We start from the raw sequence: 19,706 nt of genomic DNA, 5'->3' as shown, positions 1-19,706 counted from the left end.
CTCAGTGGGAATTCAGGCTGTCACAGTACGTTGAATGACACGGTTTGTTGTTACTGCATCTCCAGTGAGAAGCTGAGGATTCGTCAGGCCACGAGGAGAACCGACCCTGCAACTTACCAACGAGGCAAAAAGGAATCTGCACAACGTTTCTTCACGGAACCCGGCAAAAACGCTCTCGTCATCACTGGAGGATGGCTGGTGAGTTCTGTTCAAGATGACTCCTTTAAAATGATGATAAATAAGTAATTTTAAGTCTCTTATAATATTTAGAAATGCAACCAATATTCCACACTTAAAAATGTACATTGTCTTCCTCCAGAGCAAAAACAATATTTCCTTCATGTCGGCTACAATTTGGTTGACTGTGTATTTTGTCCAAAGTCATCATCCTGGTGTCATTTTTTCTCATGCTAAGCTATTCAATATGTATTTCAGAATGAGATTCTGTATGAAAAGAAGAAGAAACGCCGTCGCCTGCGTCTTCGTCGCCTGGGAAAGCGACCGCCACCCAGTAGCCCTCAGGACGGACAGCCAATGAATGACTGGGAGAAGGAGATGAGACAGGTACAACTAACTTAATTCAAAAGTATAAAAGCAGGATATGATTGCATGCCTAAGTATTTAATGGATAATGCATCTCATGATGGTTTACATGATCACAAACATAGTGAAATGTGTTTTTCTGCTCTACAGATTGACTTCGTGGACATGGCCTGTGAGTGCGAGTCAGTCATCTGCTGTCGTGTCACACCTAAGCAGAAAGCCAACGTAGTAAGTTTGGTGAAGAAATACAAGAAGGCTGTGACACTGTCCATCGGAGACGGAGCCAATGACGTCAACATGATCAAGAGTAAGCTCATGAATAGATTTTGCTTTCATTAAAGGAATTGAATGTAATCTAGTGAACTGAATCTAAACTCTCCCTCTGTCCCTCTAGCTGCAGATATCGGCGTTGGCATCAGTGGTCAGGAGGGGATGCAGGCCGTCATGTCCAGCGACTATGCTTTCGCCCAGTTCCGTTACCTGCAGCGCCTCCTGCTGGTGCACGGCCGCTGGTCCTACATCCGAATGTGCAAATTCCTGCGTTACTTCTTCTTCAAGAACTTCGCCTTCACGCTGGTCCACTTCTGGTACTCCTTCTTCAGCGGATACTCGTCACAGGTCAGCAGCACAGCACTAAGTCTTATTAATTCAAGTCCAAGACCCAATTTATCCCCAAATATTTAGATGTTCCTACATGATCCAGGCAGACAGAAACACATGAAGTCCAACTTGACCATTAGATTGTTAAATTTCTCATGTGTAAATTTAAATTTTGTCTTCTAGGTGGAGCTGGAGAAAAGTTCATTTTGCCATTAGAACGATTTAAACCATGAATATCAACAGCATATTTCATGGCATTCTAGGCAGTAGTTTAGATTTTGGCTATTTTTTAATGCCAGAGTTGCGCAATACTGTTGTCTTTTGATGTGGTCACTCTCAGAATAGGCAATAATAGGGTCATAAAAGGGACCAACTTCACTATTAAGTTGACTTCTCCAACACCATCATTCTTCCTTCGCCTCTCGATGTTTACAGTCGTGTGTGTGTGTGTCTGTGGTTAGTGTCACGGAAAACACAATTTAAGTTGTCCAACTATATTGTAGATTGTAGAAAAGATGCTGATAGAGATGCTAAATGATTGTTTTCCTCTCTGCAGGTCGCCTATGAAGACTGGTTCATCACACTCTACAATCTCTGTTACAGCAGCTTACCGGTTCTACTAGTTGGACTTCTTGACCAGGTAAAAAACGGCTTTATCATGGACACAAAAACTTAAATAAATAAATATCCGTCCAAAATTTACATCCAAATTCATGGCAAGGTAATTCGTACGGTTAAAATTGTACAGTTTGATCTGAAAATTAATACATAAGATATCAGCTAAGACACATGTTGATGTACTGAGAATTGACAATAATAACGATCATAATGGGAATAATAAGTCAATTACATTTACTGTCTTTAAATAGACAAAACTAATAAAAACTCCTAAAGGTAAAGCTTTATTTTCAGTTTTCTCTGTCCATCATTATGAACTTGCTTTAAAAGTATACATTGTCGTGATAAATACCAAAGATCTGAAACTCACAATGCATTGTTATAAAGGTTTGGAAATCTGTTACATTCTGTTTGCTCAGTAAGGGATGAACTGAACTTTTTTTTTATGATCCCCTCCTCCTCCTCCTCCTCCCCAGGATGTTAACGACAAACTGAGCCTGAAATTCCCCAAGCTGTACCTGGCCGGCCAGCAGGGGACGTTGTTCAACTACAGAAACTTCTTCGTCAGCTTGTTCCACGGCATCTTCGTCTCGCTCATCATCTTCTTCATCCCCTACGGAGCGTTCCTGCAGACCATGGGGCAAGATGGAGAAGCCCCCTCTGACTACCAGTCCTTCGCAGTCGTCACTGCTACGTCACTGGTTTTTGCCGTCAACCTGCAGGTTAGTCGAACATTTATGTTGAGGTTTTTTTTGGGGAGGGGGGGTTCTAGCAACTGTGTTAGGCATGTTAAAAATATTTTGACGATAACACACTGACTGGCTGTTACTTGTTATATGTTCAGTACATTGTAAACATTGGATAATATGAGCCGAAGTATAATATTAATTAAATGAAAAAGTAATATCCCTATTTCCTGGAAGCATTAAATAAAAAAAAATCCACAATATATTCTGACAGTGTAATTTATTTATTTTTTCAACTAAATGTCCTGCTGACCTTTGCTGTCTCCTTCACCTCTTGTTTGTCAGATCTCTCTGGATACCTCTTACTGGACCTTTGTCAACTGCTTTGCTGTCTTGGGCAGCATAGCAATCTACTTTGGCATCATGTTTGACATCCACAGTGCTGGGATCCACGTCATCTTCCCCTCAGTTTTCACCTTCACCGGTCAGTCACCAACCAGTAATCAGATATTGAGATTAGAATACTACAGTACCCATAAGCATCAGGAGCTATTTCTATTATAAAGAAAATATTAAATGTGAGTGCTTTGTTGTTGGGTTAGATCTAAAATCCAAACTATATGATTCGAGTTCTGCAAAGCTCAACTCTCTCTTCCATTAGTTTCCCAGCAGCAGAGTTTGAAGATCTCTGATTGGATGTTTCTTAAAGCAGCGTTCTGTAGGACTTTGAAGTGTCTTCCCCTTTAAAGTTGATCTGTCTTTGTGGACCGTTAAATGCCATATCAAACCTCTTTTTCATAATTCTCTTTATTTTGTGTTCACAGGTGTTGCATCAAATGCTATGCGTCAGCCGTACCTGTGGTTAACCATCATCCTGACAGTGGGCATCAGCCTGCTGCCCGTCATCTGCATCCAGTTCCTCCATAAATCCATCTGGCCCTCTGTAGGAGACAGGGTAAGACCTCTTGGAGTCAAGCTACCAGCCTGCAGGGAAATGTTGATGAGGCTTCTTGAAATATTACATACTCTAATAATAATGACCATAAATACACACAATTGTGTCCTATCTTGAACAATAAGGGGGGAAAAAAGGTGGATTTTATTTATTTTTTTCAAGTGGCATAAATGGGCTTCCTTACAAGTGTTATTGGTACCACATAAGTTGAGGGAGGGTGTATATTCATTGAAATTAAATGGTTGTATAATCAAAACCAGACATGGCTGAAGGCTATTAAACAAACAAAAAAGTCTTTAATGTGACTTTACTGTCTGCTGTTTTTTTTGGGGGGTTTTTTGTTAAATTTTAGTATCAGAATGACCAGATAAAATTCAGATGAGGACAAGATGAGAATAGAAGTCAGTCATGAAATATAATTAGCTAAATAAAGTTATGACAATCAATGTTTCTCTAATGTGACCTGCTTGTTTCCCATCCCCCCCTAGGTTCAGAAAAACAGGAAGAAGTACGAGATGGAGATAGAAGAGGAGGAGAAGAAAAAAGCACCAACCTTCCAGCGCGGCCGACGTTCCCGCCGCTCTGCCTACGCCTTCTCTCACTCCCGAGGCTACGCCGACCTCATCTCGTCTGGGCGGAGCATTCGGCGGCGGCCACAGCCCCGCAGTGGACCCCAGGACAGCATCAGGGAGGTTTCCCACAGAGAGGCGGAAAACATCTGACGGGGCAGAGCGGAAGACGGAGCAAAACTGTAGCGGGAGGGCTTGTAAATATTTGGAAAAAACGCAAGTAGTGTTTGGTTTGTCCTCATCTTTATCTGTGGAGACGCTGTTGAAATTTTCAACATCGGAAGTTCGGCACAGAATCAACAGCTATTTGGAAGCGCTACTGAATGTACTGTATTTTTTCTCCAGTCAGTGACTCGGTCTCCACAGACTCCAGTTCCTCTTCTATGCACAGACTCTCTCTGTTAAAATGCAAAAAAAAAAAAAAAGCTCACCGAAGAGATGACCGCCGTTACCGGGGGTTTGAGGTCATACTGCGACAGTGTGACCAGCAATGTCATTTAACTCAGGATTTTTAAAATAAAACTTTATTTTTAGTCAGTTTGTCCCCTTGGCTGTAACATTGTTTAATATGATACTATTTTGACAGTCATAGTTTTAGCCCAGTGTCCACTTGTTATATTAATGTTTTCACTAGTGTTAGCTTCATGAAATCAGACCACAATATCTGTTATAGTTTTTGTTCGTTTAGATGTAAACTCAAACATTTTGCCTCACGTTAAAAACAACGGGCTAAAACTTAATATGTCACAGTATCCTCTTTTAATGTTTTATCATAAAGAATGGTTGGATGTTGCTATGCCAGGCTATCTGAGGTGGCAGGATGTTATAAAGTGTGTCTTAATTTAAAAATGAATTGTGAATAATGATCTTTATCCACTGCTGTGTCACAAGTGTCCTTAGAGATGGTTGCTGTAATCACACATTTTGATGGACTTCAGCTTTAGTTTCAGCCTTTAAATCTTTTAAATAGCTTTATTGAGTTCTGGATCTTAATATCACTTGTTCAATACCTCACCTTTGATATCACTCTGTAGACAGGAGATGTAGTTTGTCTTTCTTAAACTGCAGTGTCGCGACATGTTTTCAAGTTTTTACTATTTGTGGAAAGTACATTCAAGTGCATCTTGAGTACATCATCTAATGGGAAAAGAATCACAAGTAGCCCTTGATTTATTTTCATTTGATTATTAATATTATTTTTTACTTATTGGAAGTGAAATCACCCGTTCCCTAAGTCGTCAAAAATAATGACTTTTTCTATGTGTATGTGTGTGTCATTGGTTGTTTACAATGAACTCAAAGAGGACATCTGTGTTTTTCTGGTGCTACAACCAGATTTAGGAAATCTACAAAGCAGTGCATAGCCAAAACTAACACATTATTCTTCTGACTGTTACTTTATCCCCTTCATGATAATGTTACTGTATGCAGATGATGTTTTAATTTACTGAATGAATGGAGGCAGTAGATCAGAACTATTGATTGTACCAGCAGCTATGCTTTGGTCTCTGTCATATATGATGGTATTTTATCATGTGGTTGTTAATAAAAGCCAGTGTTTATTTTATCATGGTGTCTCATTACTCCCATGTTGGTCAAATTGTGGTAGTTTGAAATTTATCATACGGTTTCGGTTATATTTAAATGTTTAGGGTTCTGTTCCCGATAAGTTTTATTACAGATGCACAAATGATACATTTATCAATCACTTAATTTGCTGCTTATATGCTGTTATGCCATAAAATACTTTGCTGTTATTTGCTGTTCTGTGGATTATTCAGAGTAACAGGAACACTTTCCAGAAAGACAGATGAGATCACATGACGGGTGTAATAATTATTAGTTGTATAACTTATCTGTTCACTTATTTTGTGTAATACAATATATGCTTTAGTGTACACAATAATGCAGGCACTGGAAATTACCTGTAATAATCCCCTTAACATGACTGAATTGCTTTTGCTCATTAATTTTGTTAAGGTCCTGACAATCCGATCAGAGTGCAGCATACACACACAGTGTCAAGTTACATGTTTTAAATGTGAATTAATTACTAACTTCAAGAGGCACAAATAACGAGTCAAGTTATGCTTGTGTGTGGATGTGACGCGCATAAATTGCATAGTGCACAGCATCTATTCAAGTCCCATCCTGTTGCATGAATGTTACAGCTGCAGTTTTACAACAAATAAAGGGCACAATTCTTCAAGAAGTCGTGTGCACATAGCTCCTCAACACTGAATTTGATTAAATCATAATTATTAGAACTTGATTGGTGTCTCCTGCAGCATAGATGACTTTAATTATGTCATACAACTTAAGAAGACTTATGTGTTGCTGAGAGTACTGGGTGTGGACATCAGACACATATTCATTATTGCAGTAAGTTTGCAGTTATGTGCTATGAGAAATAAATGTTTTTGATGTTTAAAATCCATGCTCTTGTTGTATGGTGACTGTAAACACATTCCAAGCCCAAACTATTCATCTTCCATTAATGAATCAAAGGCTGTTAGTTGAAATGGCACAGCAAGCACACCAAGTTCAACTGGATTCAGATTTTTTCCATGCTGATTCTAATACAGTATTCATATGCCATATGTGTGCTGAAAGTGTTAGTCACTGTAATCATTCCTACTATCCATACTGTCTGTGAGGCGATGGATTCCTTTGTGGTGTGAGTACAGTGGAAGAAATAGGGGTAAATCCACACCCTTCCATGCTCTGTACAGCCAAAGCTAATATAAGGCTACAGCAGTGTTATCTGGCAAGGGTGGGTATCTGGCAGTCACATTTAGTTTTATTACTGTCTTAGCTATGCAACTACCAGGAAAGGAACCACTGCTGATGAAGCTGCCTGCTGAACTTGAGAATGCATCTTTGCACTGAACGAGGACCTTTAATTTATGACTTTCACTTAAAAGTGACTTATTATTTTAGCAGGGTAAGCTTAGGTTGTTTACTGAGAGCTGAATAAATGTTAAGTAGAATTTTGATGTCTCAATCTCTTTACTTCATGTTGTAAATAGGTGCTATAAATACATGCTGACTTGCTCAAAGAGCTCCTCCTCCTGGACTGTAACTGAGCTGGTTAACCCCTCCCTCTTCTCCCTGCATTCAAGTACAGCCTGTCCTATCAGGACACTATCAGATCTCACAGATCTACGAGTTTACAGATGGGTGTAGCCAACATGCTGTGAAGAGCTGAAATGTATTCAATGCATGTCAGCAAATGAAGACGAGGATTGTAGATCTAGATCAGCTTTTCTCTTGTGAGTGAAAGTAAAAACTATTTGACATTCACTGTCTCTGAGAGGTGAAATGGCGCAGCACACAGTTAAACTGGACCAGGAAAAATTCTCCTGTTCAATCTGTCTGGATCTACTGAAGGATCCAGTGACTATTCACTGTGGACACACCTACTGTATGAACTGTATTAAACATCAAGACAGCTGTCCTCAGTGCAGACAGCCTCATTATGAATCTCCTGCCTTTGAAAAACACAAGCTGGTCAACCTCTCCAAGATGCCTCAGGTGAACATCTGCTCTCATCATAATGAGGTGATGAATTTGTTTTGTCGCACTGATCAAAAATGTATCTGTTATCTGTGTTCCATGGATGAACATAAAGGACATGATACAGTCTCAGTGGAAGCAGAGAGGAATGAAAAGCAGAGAGAGGTAAAGGCTAGTCAGCAAAAAGTCCAGCAGAGAATCCAGGACAGAGAGAAAGATGTGAAGATGCTTCAGCAAGAGATGGAAACTATTAATAACTTTGCTGATGAAGCAGTGAGGGAAAGCGAGAAGATCTTCAATGAACTGATCCATCTCAATGAGAAAAGAAGCTCTGATGTGAAGCAGCAGATCAGATCCAGGCAGGAAACTGAAGTCAGTCAAGTCAAAGAGCTTCAGGAGAAGCTGCAGCAGGAGATCACTTATCTGAAGAGGAAAGATACTGAACTGAAAGAGCTCTCAGACACAAAGGATCACATCCAGTTTTTACAGAACTACCCCTCACTGTCACATCTCAGTGAATATACAGACTCACCCAGCATCAATCTCCGTCTTCTGCAGTACTTTGATAGTGTGACTGTGGTTGTGTCAGAACTCAGAGATAAAATACAGGACGTTTTCAGGGAGGAGCCCAAGACCAGAGATGAGTTCTTAAAATACTCTGTTCATGTCACACTGGATCCAAACACAGCACATATACGGCTGTTATTGTCTGAAGAGAACAAAAAAGCAACAGTGATGAGAGAAGAACAGACGTATACTCATCACTCTGACAGATTCACTGAACAGCGACAGGTCCTGAGTAGAGAGAGTCTGACTGGATGCTGTTATTGGGAGATAAAGAAGGAAAAACACGGAGCCATGGTAGCAGTCACTTACAAGGATATTAGTAGAACAGGAAATGAAAGTACATTAGGAAGTAATGACAGGTCTTGGGCTTTAGAGTGTGATGGTGATGAATATAAATTAATTCATAATAAAGTCAGCACTTCCATCTCAGGCTCTGAGTCCTCCATAGTGGGAGTGTACCTGGATCACAGTGCAGGTATTCTGTCCTTCTACAACGTCTCTGACACCATGACTCTCCTCCACAGAGTCCAGACCACATTCACTCAGCCTCTCTATGCTGGACTCAGTGTTTATGGCAATGATTACTCAGTTGAACTGTGTGAGCTCAAATAGACATTTATTACCAACAAGGTGATGAGTGACAATCTTTTTTTTGTTTCTAAATTGATTTTGTCTCCATCTTTGTTGCTCAGCTCTCTTTGTTATAATGATGATTCTGCACTGTTTAAATATGCTTAAATATCACTTGTCATTCAACAGCAGGGCACAGTCAAGCTATTGAGTTGCTGTATGTAAAACATATATAAGCCAGTGTTTATTTTATCATGGTGTCTCATTACTCACATGTTGGTCAAATTGTGGTAGTTTGAAATGTATCATACGGTTTCGGTTATATTTAAATGTTTAGTGTTCTGTTCCCGATAAGTTTTATTACAGATGCACAAATGATACATTTATCAATCACTTAATTTGCTGCTTATATGCTGTTATGCCATGAAATACTTTGCTTTTATTTGCTGTTCTGTGGATTATTTTGAGTAACAGGAACACTTTCCAGAAAGACAGATGAGATCACATGACGGGTGTAATAATTATTAGTTGTATAACTTATCTGTTCACTTATTTTGTGTAATACAATATATGCTTTAGTGTACATGTAACCTGTTGGAAAAAGAAACCCAACTGTTACTAAATATGTTGGAAGAAAGTGTTAGAAATATGTTCTTTCACTGAGAATTATTTTTATTTAATTTATACATTTATTATTTAATTCATAACTACATTCTTTATTTTATTCTTCATTTCATTGATCATTTCATTTGATCTCAGAGGTCTTTTTGATTCAGTAGGTGGTCCTGTGAAGAAAAACGTTTCAAATTGATTTCATTGGTTCATTTCAGTTTAGCTGCGTTGCTATTGGTTAAGGCAACGCATGTCCCGCCTCCTTCACGTTAGAGACGCTGCGGTAGTGTGTGAAAAATACACAGAGAGCAGCAAGACGATAATTGAGACACAGAGGTTTTGGAGTGATGAAACTTTAAAAAATACACTTTATATTGTTAAAAGGAGGAACTGTGTAAACAGAGAAAAATCCGGTGAACCACTGAAGCGACCCTGGGAACATCTTGTGTTTGTTTTATTATTTTATTGTCCCGGTGAGTACTGTATTAGTAAATAGCTCTTTGAATTAGCTTAGCCTCGTGGTGGGTTAGCTACCGAGCGGGAACATAAAGTCACAGTGTTGTGGTATTTTTCTAATGATAGTAAAGGAAAACGGGAATATGTGTGTAAAATGAGTATGTGTGCATGTTATTTACATTGTATGAACAGAGAAAGACATAATTTAGCTGAGTTTCATGGGTTATGAAGCTATATATTCTGTATATTACTGTGCTGTGGTGTGTATAGGTACGAGGTATCAGTAATCTGAGCATTTAATGGTGAACTGTGAGTGGTTTTATATTAATGGTTTTCACTACAAAACAGTGAAGTGGACATTTCATGTGTTAATATTGCGATGCAGCAGTTATCTTTTAACAAGTTAACAGTGAAAAGTTGCATTATACATTGATATTGATAAAATTAAACTGTACAGTTAAGAAGGGTTGAATAGATTTATATCAGCCCTGTTATGTTATACAGGCTGGGTTTTTTGGATACCCTGAGATCCTGGACCGTGGATTTGGAGTGATTCTCTCCCTGACGAGGGGGATGGCGAGCTACCCGTGTGAGCATTTGGATTGAGGAGGAACCTTTCCATTCTTCATTCTCTGTCCTGCCAGAGTGGTAGGGTTGTGGGGAAGGACTTCCAAGAACTTTCGAATTGAACTATTTCTTTTGGGTAAAACATTTTATTTTATTTAGGGTGCACCCAGTTAAAAAAGACATTTCAAACAAGAACAAAAGTAACTGCCGGCAGTGTATGTAAACTGTTTATTTTCTATGTATGTTTAATACAGTGTTTTGCTTAAATTTACCTGTGTGTTCCTTTTACTCATTGCTGTGTCCAATCTCTTCTTATTACTTTGCCCTGCGAACCTAGTGTGTACTTACCTGTCAAGTGGGTTACACAGTAAAACTTGGCGAGCTAGCCAGGAGCAATTCATGAATTCACATTCATAATCAAATTAAATGGACATCTTTTGAGTAACTGGACTGTGACCGAGTGTATTTGGAAGAGAATTCAACATTTGAGGTATTTTGGTTGTTATTAACCCATATCATTTTCAAGTTTATTCACATTTCAGTTTTACCTTGGTTAAACATGGATATTATTTTGACAGAGAGTGTGAAGATCCCAAATGCTGTTTTAGTTAGTGGGTTAACCAACACTGAGGTTGACAATGAAATCTTTGATTTACTCAAGCAATATGGATCTATCGCTAGGATAATCAGAGTACCTAGCGCAGACTCTGAGACCCAGGCAATTGCAGAGTTTGAACATGGCACTGCTGTGAACGACTTTGAAGCCAACGTCTTACCTTACCGAAGACCATGCACTGCCAATCCTGAAGTTATCCACCATGTTCAGAGTCTTGCCAGCGTTTACACAAGTGATGCAGGCACCAGTGCAACAAATACTTACCTTTCTGGGTTGAAAGACTTAGCCAAGTTGAGCGGCAGGGAGTTTGTAGACATCCTTCGTGAGGAGCTGGCTAGGATCAGTAAATCCATTAGAACTGAAACCCCACTTGAGGTCAGTGAAGAGCCTGTGGAAATTGAGCCACCCCTTACACAAAGTGATATCCAAGCTGCAGCCCCTAGCTTTGTCAGTGTCCCCAATGAAGTGAGTCAGGACTCTTACAAACCCAAGACTGGCATCGAGGTCAGAGATTTTCTCTCTCCAAGAGGAGAAAGAACTAGCACTTTCCACTTGCCTTCAGATCAACTCAGCACACCAGAAGTACAGCGTGTTGTGGTTGAGCACATTGTCAAGAGCAGTGAAGTTTCATCTCACATTCAATCTCCTTGTAAACTGAAACAGTTTTCTGGGCGACATCCTCAGCCAAACTTTGAAGTCGACTATGACACGTGGCGCAACAGTATGGAGTTCTGCTTGCATGACCCATCTATCCCTGACTCCCAAATGGTGAGGAAAATTGTTGAAAGTCTTTTGGCCCCTGCTGCAAACATAGTCAAGTCATTAGGGCCTCAAGCGTCACCAAAAGAGTACCTGAACTTACTTGATTCTGCTTATGCCACTGTCGAAGATGGGGATGAGCTTTTTGCACGATTCTTGAACAACAATCAAATTGCTGGGGAGAAAGCGTCTGATTACATGCAGCGACTTCATAGAGCATTGAGATATGTGGTCAATAAAGGAGGAATCGCTGCCGGCGACTCTGACAAACAACTTCTCAAGCAATTCTGTCGTGGATGTTGGAATAGTATTCTGATCACCAGTCTTCAGCTTGAACAGCTCAGGAGTAAGCCACCATCTTTTGCAGAGCTCCTGCTCTTACTGCGAACTGAGGAGGACAAACAGGCTAACAAAACCAGCAGAATGAAGCAGCACCTCGGGTTCACAAAGCCAAAAGTCATGTCAAACATGCACGCTGCACACATGTCCTACGACGAGGATATTGTCATGCCACAGAATACAGAGGATGCCTTCTTAAACATGACCAAAGACATACAGAAACAGATTGCTGAACTTCAGGTTCAGGTGGCAAAACTCAGTGCATGTAGCTCAGAGAACCCTGTGAAAAAGAAAACAACAGTAAGTGTAAGACAGAAACAGAAGACAAAAAATACCCAGCCGGAAGGACAACTCCAGCAAATGACTGTGACAGTGAAACCGAAGCCATGGTATTGCTTCAAATGTGGTGAAGATGGTCACATTGCATCTACATGTGATAACATACCCAATCCCACCCTTGTGCAGGCCAAGAAAGCAGAGCTCCGGGAGAAGCAGCGTGCTTGGGAAGCTCAGAATGGCTCATTCACCACTCCCCAGTTAAACTAGAACAGGCTTCTGTTGAGGGGAAAATGGAAGCCAAGAAACCACTATATCCCCCATCTACAGGCGAACAAAAACCCATGACTCACAGCCACAGAGTCAAACGAAAAAGGGAATTGCCAAAACGTCTTGTAGGCAGCAAGTGTACAGCCAATGTAAATGTGGATGGGGTGGACTGTAGTTGTTTACTAGACACAGGGTCACAGGTCACCACGGTGGCCAAGTCCTTTTATCAGACCCATCTATCTGATCATCCTATCAAGCCCATCAGCAACATCCTTGAAGTAGAGGGAGCAAACGGCCAACCTGTTCCTTACCTGGGTTATATAGAGGTTGACCTCAAGTTCCCTAGAGCCCTTCTTGAGTCAGAGCCTGAAATTTCAACCTTGGCTTTAATCGTTCCTGACCTCCGGTCAAACAGTGGTGTCCCATTGTTGATCGGCACCAACACTTTAGATCCCCTCTATGATCAGTGTTGTGATGAGTTTTCACTTTCCCATAATTCATCCTGCTATGGCTACAGACAGGTCCTTCGCACACTACAACTGAGGAGAAAACAAGCAACAAGCGGAGAACTCGGCTTTGTGAAGCTCAGAGGAAGGGAACAAGCAGTTCTCCCAGCAAAACAAAGAGTGATGCTTGAAGGCTATATGTGTGTCAACCTAGTCAACACAGAGAAATGTGCTCTGATTGAACAACCATCCAGATCAACTCTGCCAGGTGGCGTGTTTGTAGACTGTTGTCTCATTTCCTTGCCAGAGCATGGCTCCAACAAATTGCCTGTTCTCCTTAGAAATGAAACTGAACATGACATCATTCTACCTACCAACTGTGTCATTGCAGACCTGACTGTTGCAGATGCTGTAGTGGAGAATCACCTAATTGATGGGGATGGTCAGAAGCATGTTGTTGACTGCTCCACTCATCAAACGGAGACGTGTCCTGGAAAAAGCTTTGACTTTGGGCCCTCTCTACCTGAGAAGTGGAAGGAAAGAGTCACTCTGAAGCTCAACACCTTCTCTGATGTGTTTGCCCAGCATGACCTTGATTTTGGTCATGCGACGAAAATCCAACACCACATCAAGTTGAAAGACGAGACACCCATCAAACAGAGACCCCGCCCAATTCATCCTCGTGATTATGAAGCAGTCAAAAAGCACCTCCAAACCCTTCTTGATGCAGGCGTAATCCGAGAATCAGAGTCCTCATTTTCATCGCCAATTGTGGTGGTGAGAAAGAAGAATGGCGATGTACGCCTATGTGTGGACTATAGAAAGTTAAACTTGCAAACGATAAAAGACTCTTATGCCTTACCAAACCTGGAGGAGTCGTTTTCTGCTCTCGCTGGATCCAAGTGGTTTTCAGTGATGGACTTGAAGTCTGGGTACTACCAAATTGAGATGAATGAAAGTGACAAGCCAAAAACTGCCTTTGTGTGCCCCTTTGGATTCTGGGAATTCAACCGGATGCCTCAGGGAGTCACCAATGCACCGAGCACATTCCAACGGCTCATGGAAAAGTGCATGAGTGACATTTATCTGAGGGAGGTCCTGGTCTTCCTTGATGACCTAATAGTGTTTTCGGACACTCTGGAGGAGCATGAGTCTAGGCTCACCCACGTGCTCAACCGTCTCAGGGAATATGGCTTGAAGCTTTCACCTGATAAATGTAAGTTCTTTCAGACTTCAGTGCGTTACTTGGGGCATATTGTGTCCAGCGATGGAGTGAAGACCGACCCTGAAAAGGTTCAAGCCTTGAAAACCTGGCCGAGACCACAGAACTTAAAGGAACTCCAATCCTTCCTCGGATTTTCCGGTTACTACCGGAGATTTGTGAAAGATTATTCAAGGATAGTCAGACCCTTGACCAAACTCACTGCTGGCTACCCACCACGGCGGAAAGGAGTCAAGATAGGCCTCAGTGATGGGAAATACCTCAACCCAAAAGAGCCTTTTGGTTAACGCTGGGACACTGAGTGTCAACAAGCCTTTGAGGCGATCATACACAAACTGACATCATCTCCAGTCCTTGGTTACGCAGATCCTAAACTTCCTTACGTGCTCCACACTGATGCCAGCACGACAGGATTAGGAGCTGCTCTATATCAAGAGCAAAACGGGAAACTGCGTGTAATTGCTTATGTCAGTAGAGGACTCCCGCAGTGAAGCAAGATATCCAGCGCACAAACTTGAATTCTTGGCCCTTAAATGGGCCATCACAGAGAAGTTTCATGACTATCTGTATGGAAACTCTTTCACTGTTATCACTGATAACAATCCCTTGACAAACCTACTTACCACAGCCAAGCTTGATGCTGCGAGCTACCATTGGTTAGCTGCGCTCTCAACATTCACTTTTGACATCAAGTATCGAGCTGGCAAGCAGAACATGGATGCTGATGGTCTGTCAAGGAGACATCATGGTGCGCTGGAAAATGATACCACATCACAAGAGGAAAGCCAAAGGATTGACCAGTTCACTTCTCAGCTACTGACATCCATAAACATGTTTGAACTGGTGACTCCAGAAATTGTCAAGCTACTTGTCAAAGACATACTGTGAAGCAAGATCAAGAGCTCTCACCTTTCCCTGGCTATGTTGACTCACTTGCCATTCATGCAGATGCAATTCCTGCTGTCCTTGAGGAGGATGAGTCACAGGATGGGATCCTAACAGTGCCTAAATACAGTGAGTCTGATCTCATGAAACTGCAAAGAGAAGACCCTGGCATCAGCAGTGTTATCAGTTTGGTGGAATCCGACAACTTACCTGCAGATCACACGGCAGATTCTCCTGAAGAACGGTTGATCCTGAGAGAGTGGAAACGGCTTCAAATGAAGTCAGGCCTTTTGTACAGGACACGGGAGTGTGAGGGACAAACCCTATTTCAGCTGGTACTCCCAGATGTCCTACGGCCTATTGTACTCAGGAATCTCCATGATGACATGGGACATTTAGGGATTGAACGTACCCTTGAACTCACCAGATCACGATTCTACTGGCCAAAGATGGCTGCTGACGTAGAGAGAAAAGTGAAAACATGTGAGCGATGTGTTCGAAGAAAGACCCAACCGGACAAGGCTGCCCCACTCGTGAACATCAAAACAACTAGACCAATGGAGTTGGTCTGTATGGATTTCCTTTCACTAGAGCCAGACAGCCACCCCAGCAAACACATAACGTTCCGGTGACCTTCCCAAAACGTTCCCAACAAGTTTTCTATTGAACATTCCCTAAAGAACATTTTAAGAACGTTGTATAAATGTTAGTGTCTAACGTAACATTCCCAAAACGTTCTAATAACCAGATGAAATAACGTTTTTATAAAGTAATTTTTAGAATGTTCCCCTAAAGTTCCCATTTGGTAGAATTTTGGGTAACCTTCCCACAACGTTCTAAGAAAGTTCTATAAATGACGGTTTTTATATAACATTCCTAAAACGTTCTAATAACCAGATGAAATAACGTTTTTATAAAGTAATTTTTAGAATGTTCCCCTAAAGTTCCCATTTGGTAGAATTTTGGGTAACCTTCCAACAACGTTCTAAGAAAGTTCTATAAATGACGGTTTTTATATAACATTCCTAAAACGTTCTAATAACCAGATGAAATAACGTTTTTATAAAGTAATTTTTAGAATGTTCCCCTAAAGTTCCCATTTGGTAGAATTTTGGGTAACCTTCCCACAACGTTCTAAGAAAGTTCTATAAATGACGTTTTTTATATAACATTCCTAAAACGTTCTAATAACCAGATGAAATAACGTTTTTATAAAGTAATTTTTAGAATGTTCCCCTAAAGTTCCCATTTGGTAGAATTTTGGGTAACCTTCCCACAACGTTCTAAGAAAGTTCTATAAATGACGGTTTTCATATAACATTCCTAAAACGTTCTAATAACATGATAGTTGTAACGTTATTTGAGGGTAATTTTCTAACTTTCCCCAGAGGTTCCTGCACCAAGAGAAGTTATTGCACATATGCCATACAAAAATAATAATAATACAAATATTGCACCATTCCCCACAATATAATCATATTTACAATTGCCTCCAACTGAACACCACAAAGACAAAGGAAATGATAGTGGATTTCCAAAAGTCCAAGCTCCTTTTTCAGTCAATTCGTGGGGTGGATATTGAGGTAATGCTAACCTACAAATATCTGGGAGTTCACCTGGACAACAAGTTGTACTGGTCCCCTAACATAGATACACTCTACAGAAAAGGACAAAGCTGCTCTCTTTCTTAAGGAGGCATCATATCCTTAGACATCTACAAAAATATGCTGCAGATGTTTTTACCAATTGTACTGTTCTATGCTGCGGGGGAGGCAACATAAAACAGAAAGATGAAAGACAGCTGGACAGGATGTGGTGGAGCAATGCACACACAAAGGAAGTTGGAAACCATCTTTTCGGAACTCTGACCATCCTCTTCATAGCGCCTTAGTGGAATGAAAGGGATGAGGCAGAGATCCACTGATCCAGCTACGTTGCTGAAAGATTCTGAAAATGTTTCATACGAACTGCCATCAGAATACATCATTTGTTTTGTTGAGCTACAAAGCAATTGAATTTGCCTTCGAGAATCAATAAGTTCTATTCTATTCTATTCTATTAATTCCTCTTCCCCTCCACCTCACACACACATCATCATTGTAGCAGTTTGATTGAAAAAGTAAAAGAGAATTGTTACCTATTCAGTATACGGCAACATGTAACTTCCACCCAATGGCATCAGCTGATACTCTATGTAATGAATGTGATTTGGGTTGTACGTGATCCCTGAGGGTGGATTGGGGCAGCACAACAATGTTTTTGCCAGCCCTCTGGTCATATTTTGTTTGTTTTAGCTTTAACAGGTTGCCATGTAATGGATAATGCACAGCAAGGTGGTCACTCTTGGGGCGGCTGTGGCTCAGGAGGTAGAGCGGTTGTCCTCCAATTGGAAGATTGGCGGTTCGATTCCCGGCTCCTCCAGTCTACATGTCAATGTGTCCTTGGGCAAGACACTTAACCCCTAGTTGCTCCCGTTGCTGTGCCAACGGTGTATGAATGCGAGTGAATGGTTAGATTCCTCCTGATGTGCAGGTTGGCACCCTGCGTGGTAGCTGCCTGCCATCAGTATATGAATGTGTGTGAATGCGGTGAATGAGTTGTAGTGTAAAGCGCTTTGAGTGGTCGAAAAGACTAGAAAGGCGCTATATAAGTACAGTCCATTTACCATTTGAGGATAAAAATCCTGACGTTCTAATAACCTTCTCAAAACGTTCTGGGAACATCAAAATAACCTTCTGGTTACGTCAGAAAAACTTGCCGTTTATACCAGTATACTGGGTTGTGTTGCAACGTTAAAAAAACGTTCCTACAACTAAAAAAAAAACGTTCTCATAACGTTTTGAGAACCGAAATTTGTTTACTGGGACAACACTAAGGACATCCTCGTTATTACGGATCATTTCACTAAATATGCCGTAGCCATCCCTACCAGAGATCAGAAAGCTAGTACCGTTGCTAAAACCTTATGGGAACACTTCTTGGGCCATTATGGTTTTCCTGCCTTCACAGCGACCAGGGTAGGGACTTTGAGTCTCATACCATCAAGGAGCTATGTGCATTGGCAGGTATTCGTAAGGTGAGGACAAGCCCTTACCATCCCAGGGGAAACCCTGTTGAACGGTATAACCGAACACTCCTTAGCATGTTAGGCACTCTGAAAGACAAAGAGAAGATACAGTGGCGAGACCATGTCAAACCTCTCACTTATGCTTACAATTGCACCCGAAATGATGTGACCGGGTTCTCCCCATATGAGTTAATGTTTGGGAGACAACCCCGGTTACCCATAGACTTAGCCTTTGGATTGCCAGTCAAGGGAAAAGAGTCCAGTTCACATTCTCAGTATGTAAGGAACCTGAAATCTCACCTGGAAGAAAGTTATCAGGTTGCCATCGAAAACTCTCGCAAGGTCGCAGAGAAAAACAAGAGGCGATTCGATAAAGTTGTCAGAGAATCTACACTGGCTGTCGGGGATAGAGTCCTGGTCCGTAACCTCCGCCTCCGGAACAAACATAAACTGGCTGATCGTTGGGAGCCCATGATCTATGTGGTTACCAAGCAGATGGGAGACTTACCTGTCTACTCTGTGAAACCAGAAAAGGAGGAAGGTCCCCTACGGACGCTACACAGAGACCTTTTACTTCCATGTGGATTTCTTCCTGAAACTGAGAGAGAGGAACAAAAGATGAAAAGCAGTCCTAAGAGACCTCGAACAAGGCAGCAAAGTGCCATCCAACAAGATGAAGAACCCTTTGCTTCAGACGATGTTGACAAGTGTGAAAGCTGGAATGCAACTGCTGCCTTACCAGATGTCAAAGACAGGAGGTTTGTCAAAGTGTATGATAAACCAAGACACAATCCATCACCCGCCCTGGGTAATCATAGTCAAAGCCCTGCAAAACCTCACCCATATCAGGTCAATGCGGATTCAGACCCAGGAGCTGTAAGGCCAAGTGATGTCCTTCAGTCTGAAAAGGAAACAGAAAACTCACCTGAAACGGAAACAGGAAACTCACCTGAAAAGGAAACAGAAAACTCACCTGAAAAGGAAATAGGAAACTCACCTGAAAAGGAAACAGAAAACTCACCTGAAAAGAAAACAGAAACTCCATCTGAGAAGGAAAAAGCAAACTTACCTGGGATGGAAAATCAAAATGTACCTGAAATGGAAACTCATAACTTACCTGGAGACCTACCTGATACTAGTTCAGAACCTGTGGAAGGAAGTCTTATGGAACCGGAAGCTAAAGATCATACAGAGGCAGAGATACCAACTCAAGAAAAGACAGAGGAACAAACAGAAGCAGACATTCCTGTCAGAAGATCACTCAGACAACGTGAGCCATCACGTAGGTTCCATTACCCTGAGTTGGGGAATCCCCTAGTTTCTGTTGTTACTTCCTTGTTTCAAGGATTGAGTACCGCCTTCACCAATTCTCTTAATAACAATGCCAGTAGAGATTGGTTAACAAACATTCCTTTGGAAGTGGCAGAATCAGTAGTTACCCAGCAGCCCTTTGTGTATGCAACGGGACGTGCATACAATTAAGGGGGGAGTGTGTAACCTGTTGGAAAAAGAAACCCAACTGTTACTAAATATGTTGGAAGAAAGTGTTAGAAATATGTTCTTTCAC

The 19,706-nt window shown here is 41.3% G+C and overlaps 2 protein-coding genes across 2 annotated transcripts in view; both read left to right on the top strand.

Moving 5' to 3' along the window:
* The window catches only part of atp8b1 (ATPase phospholipid transporting 8B1), a 31,289-nt gene extending 27,130 nt beyond the window's left edge, over nucleotides 1-4,159 (top strand). Inside the window, exons 22-30 of the mRNA XM_062434205.1 lie at nucleotides 66-198; nucleotides 436-564; nucleotides 694-850; nucleotides 938-1,161; nucleotides 1,700-1,783; nucleotides 2,238-2,483; nucleotides 2,793-2,931; nucleotides 3,272-3,402; nucleotides 3,891-4,159. Of these exons, the coding sequence (XP_062290189.1) occupies nucleotides 66-198; nucleotides 436-564; nucleotides 694-850; nucleotides 938-1,161; nucleotides 1,700-1,783; nucleotides 2,238-2,483; nucleotides 2,793-2,931; nucleotides 3,272-3,402; nucleotides 3,891-4,124 (1,477 nt within the window). The 3' untranslated portion in view covers nucleotides 4,125-4,159. The remainder of the gene's footprint in view (nucleotides 1-65; nucleotides 199-435; nucleotides 565-693; nucleotides 851-937; nucleotides 1,162-1,699; nucleotides 1,784-2,237; nucleotides 2,484-2,792; nucleotides 2,932-3,271; nucleotides 3,403-3,890) is intronic.
* Nucleotides 4,160-7,292: 3,133 nt separating this feature from the next.
* LOC133994961 (tripartite motif-containing protein 16-like) lies at nucleotides 7,293-8,666 on the top strand. Its single transcript, XM_062434204.1, has one exon. The coding sequence runs from the start codon at nucleotides 7,293-7,295 to the stop codon at nucleotides 8,664-8,666; it is 1,374 nt and encodes a 457-aa protein (XP_062290188.1).
* The last annotated feature ends 11,040 nt before the right edge of the window (nucleotides 8,667-19,706 follow it).

This window comes from Scomber scombrus, chromosome 15, assembly GCF_963691925.1.
Source record: "Scomber scombrus chromosome 15, fScoSco1.1, whole genome shotgun sequence".
NCBI lineage: Eukaryota > Metazoa > Chordata > Actinopteri > Scombriformes > Scombridae > Scomber > Scomber scombrus.
This window is presented reverse-complemented; position numbering and strand designations above follow the sequence as displayed.

Excerpts from the sequence above, each read along its gene's own strand:
- LOC133994961 (XM_062434204.1), top strand. The coding sequence starts at position 7,293 with ATGGCGCAGCACACAGTTAAACTGGACCAGGAAAAATTCTCCTGTTCA.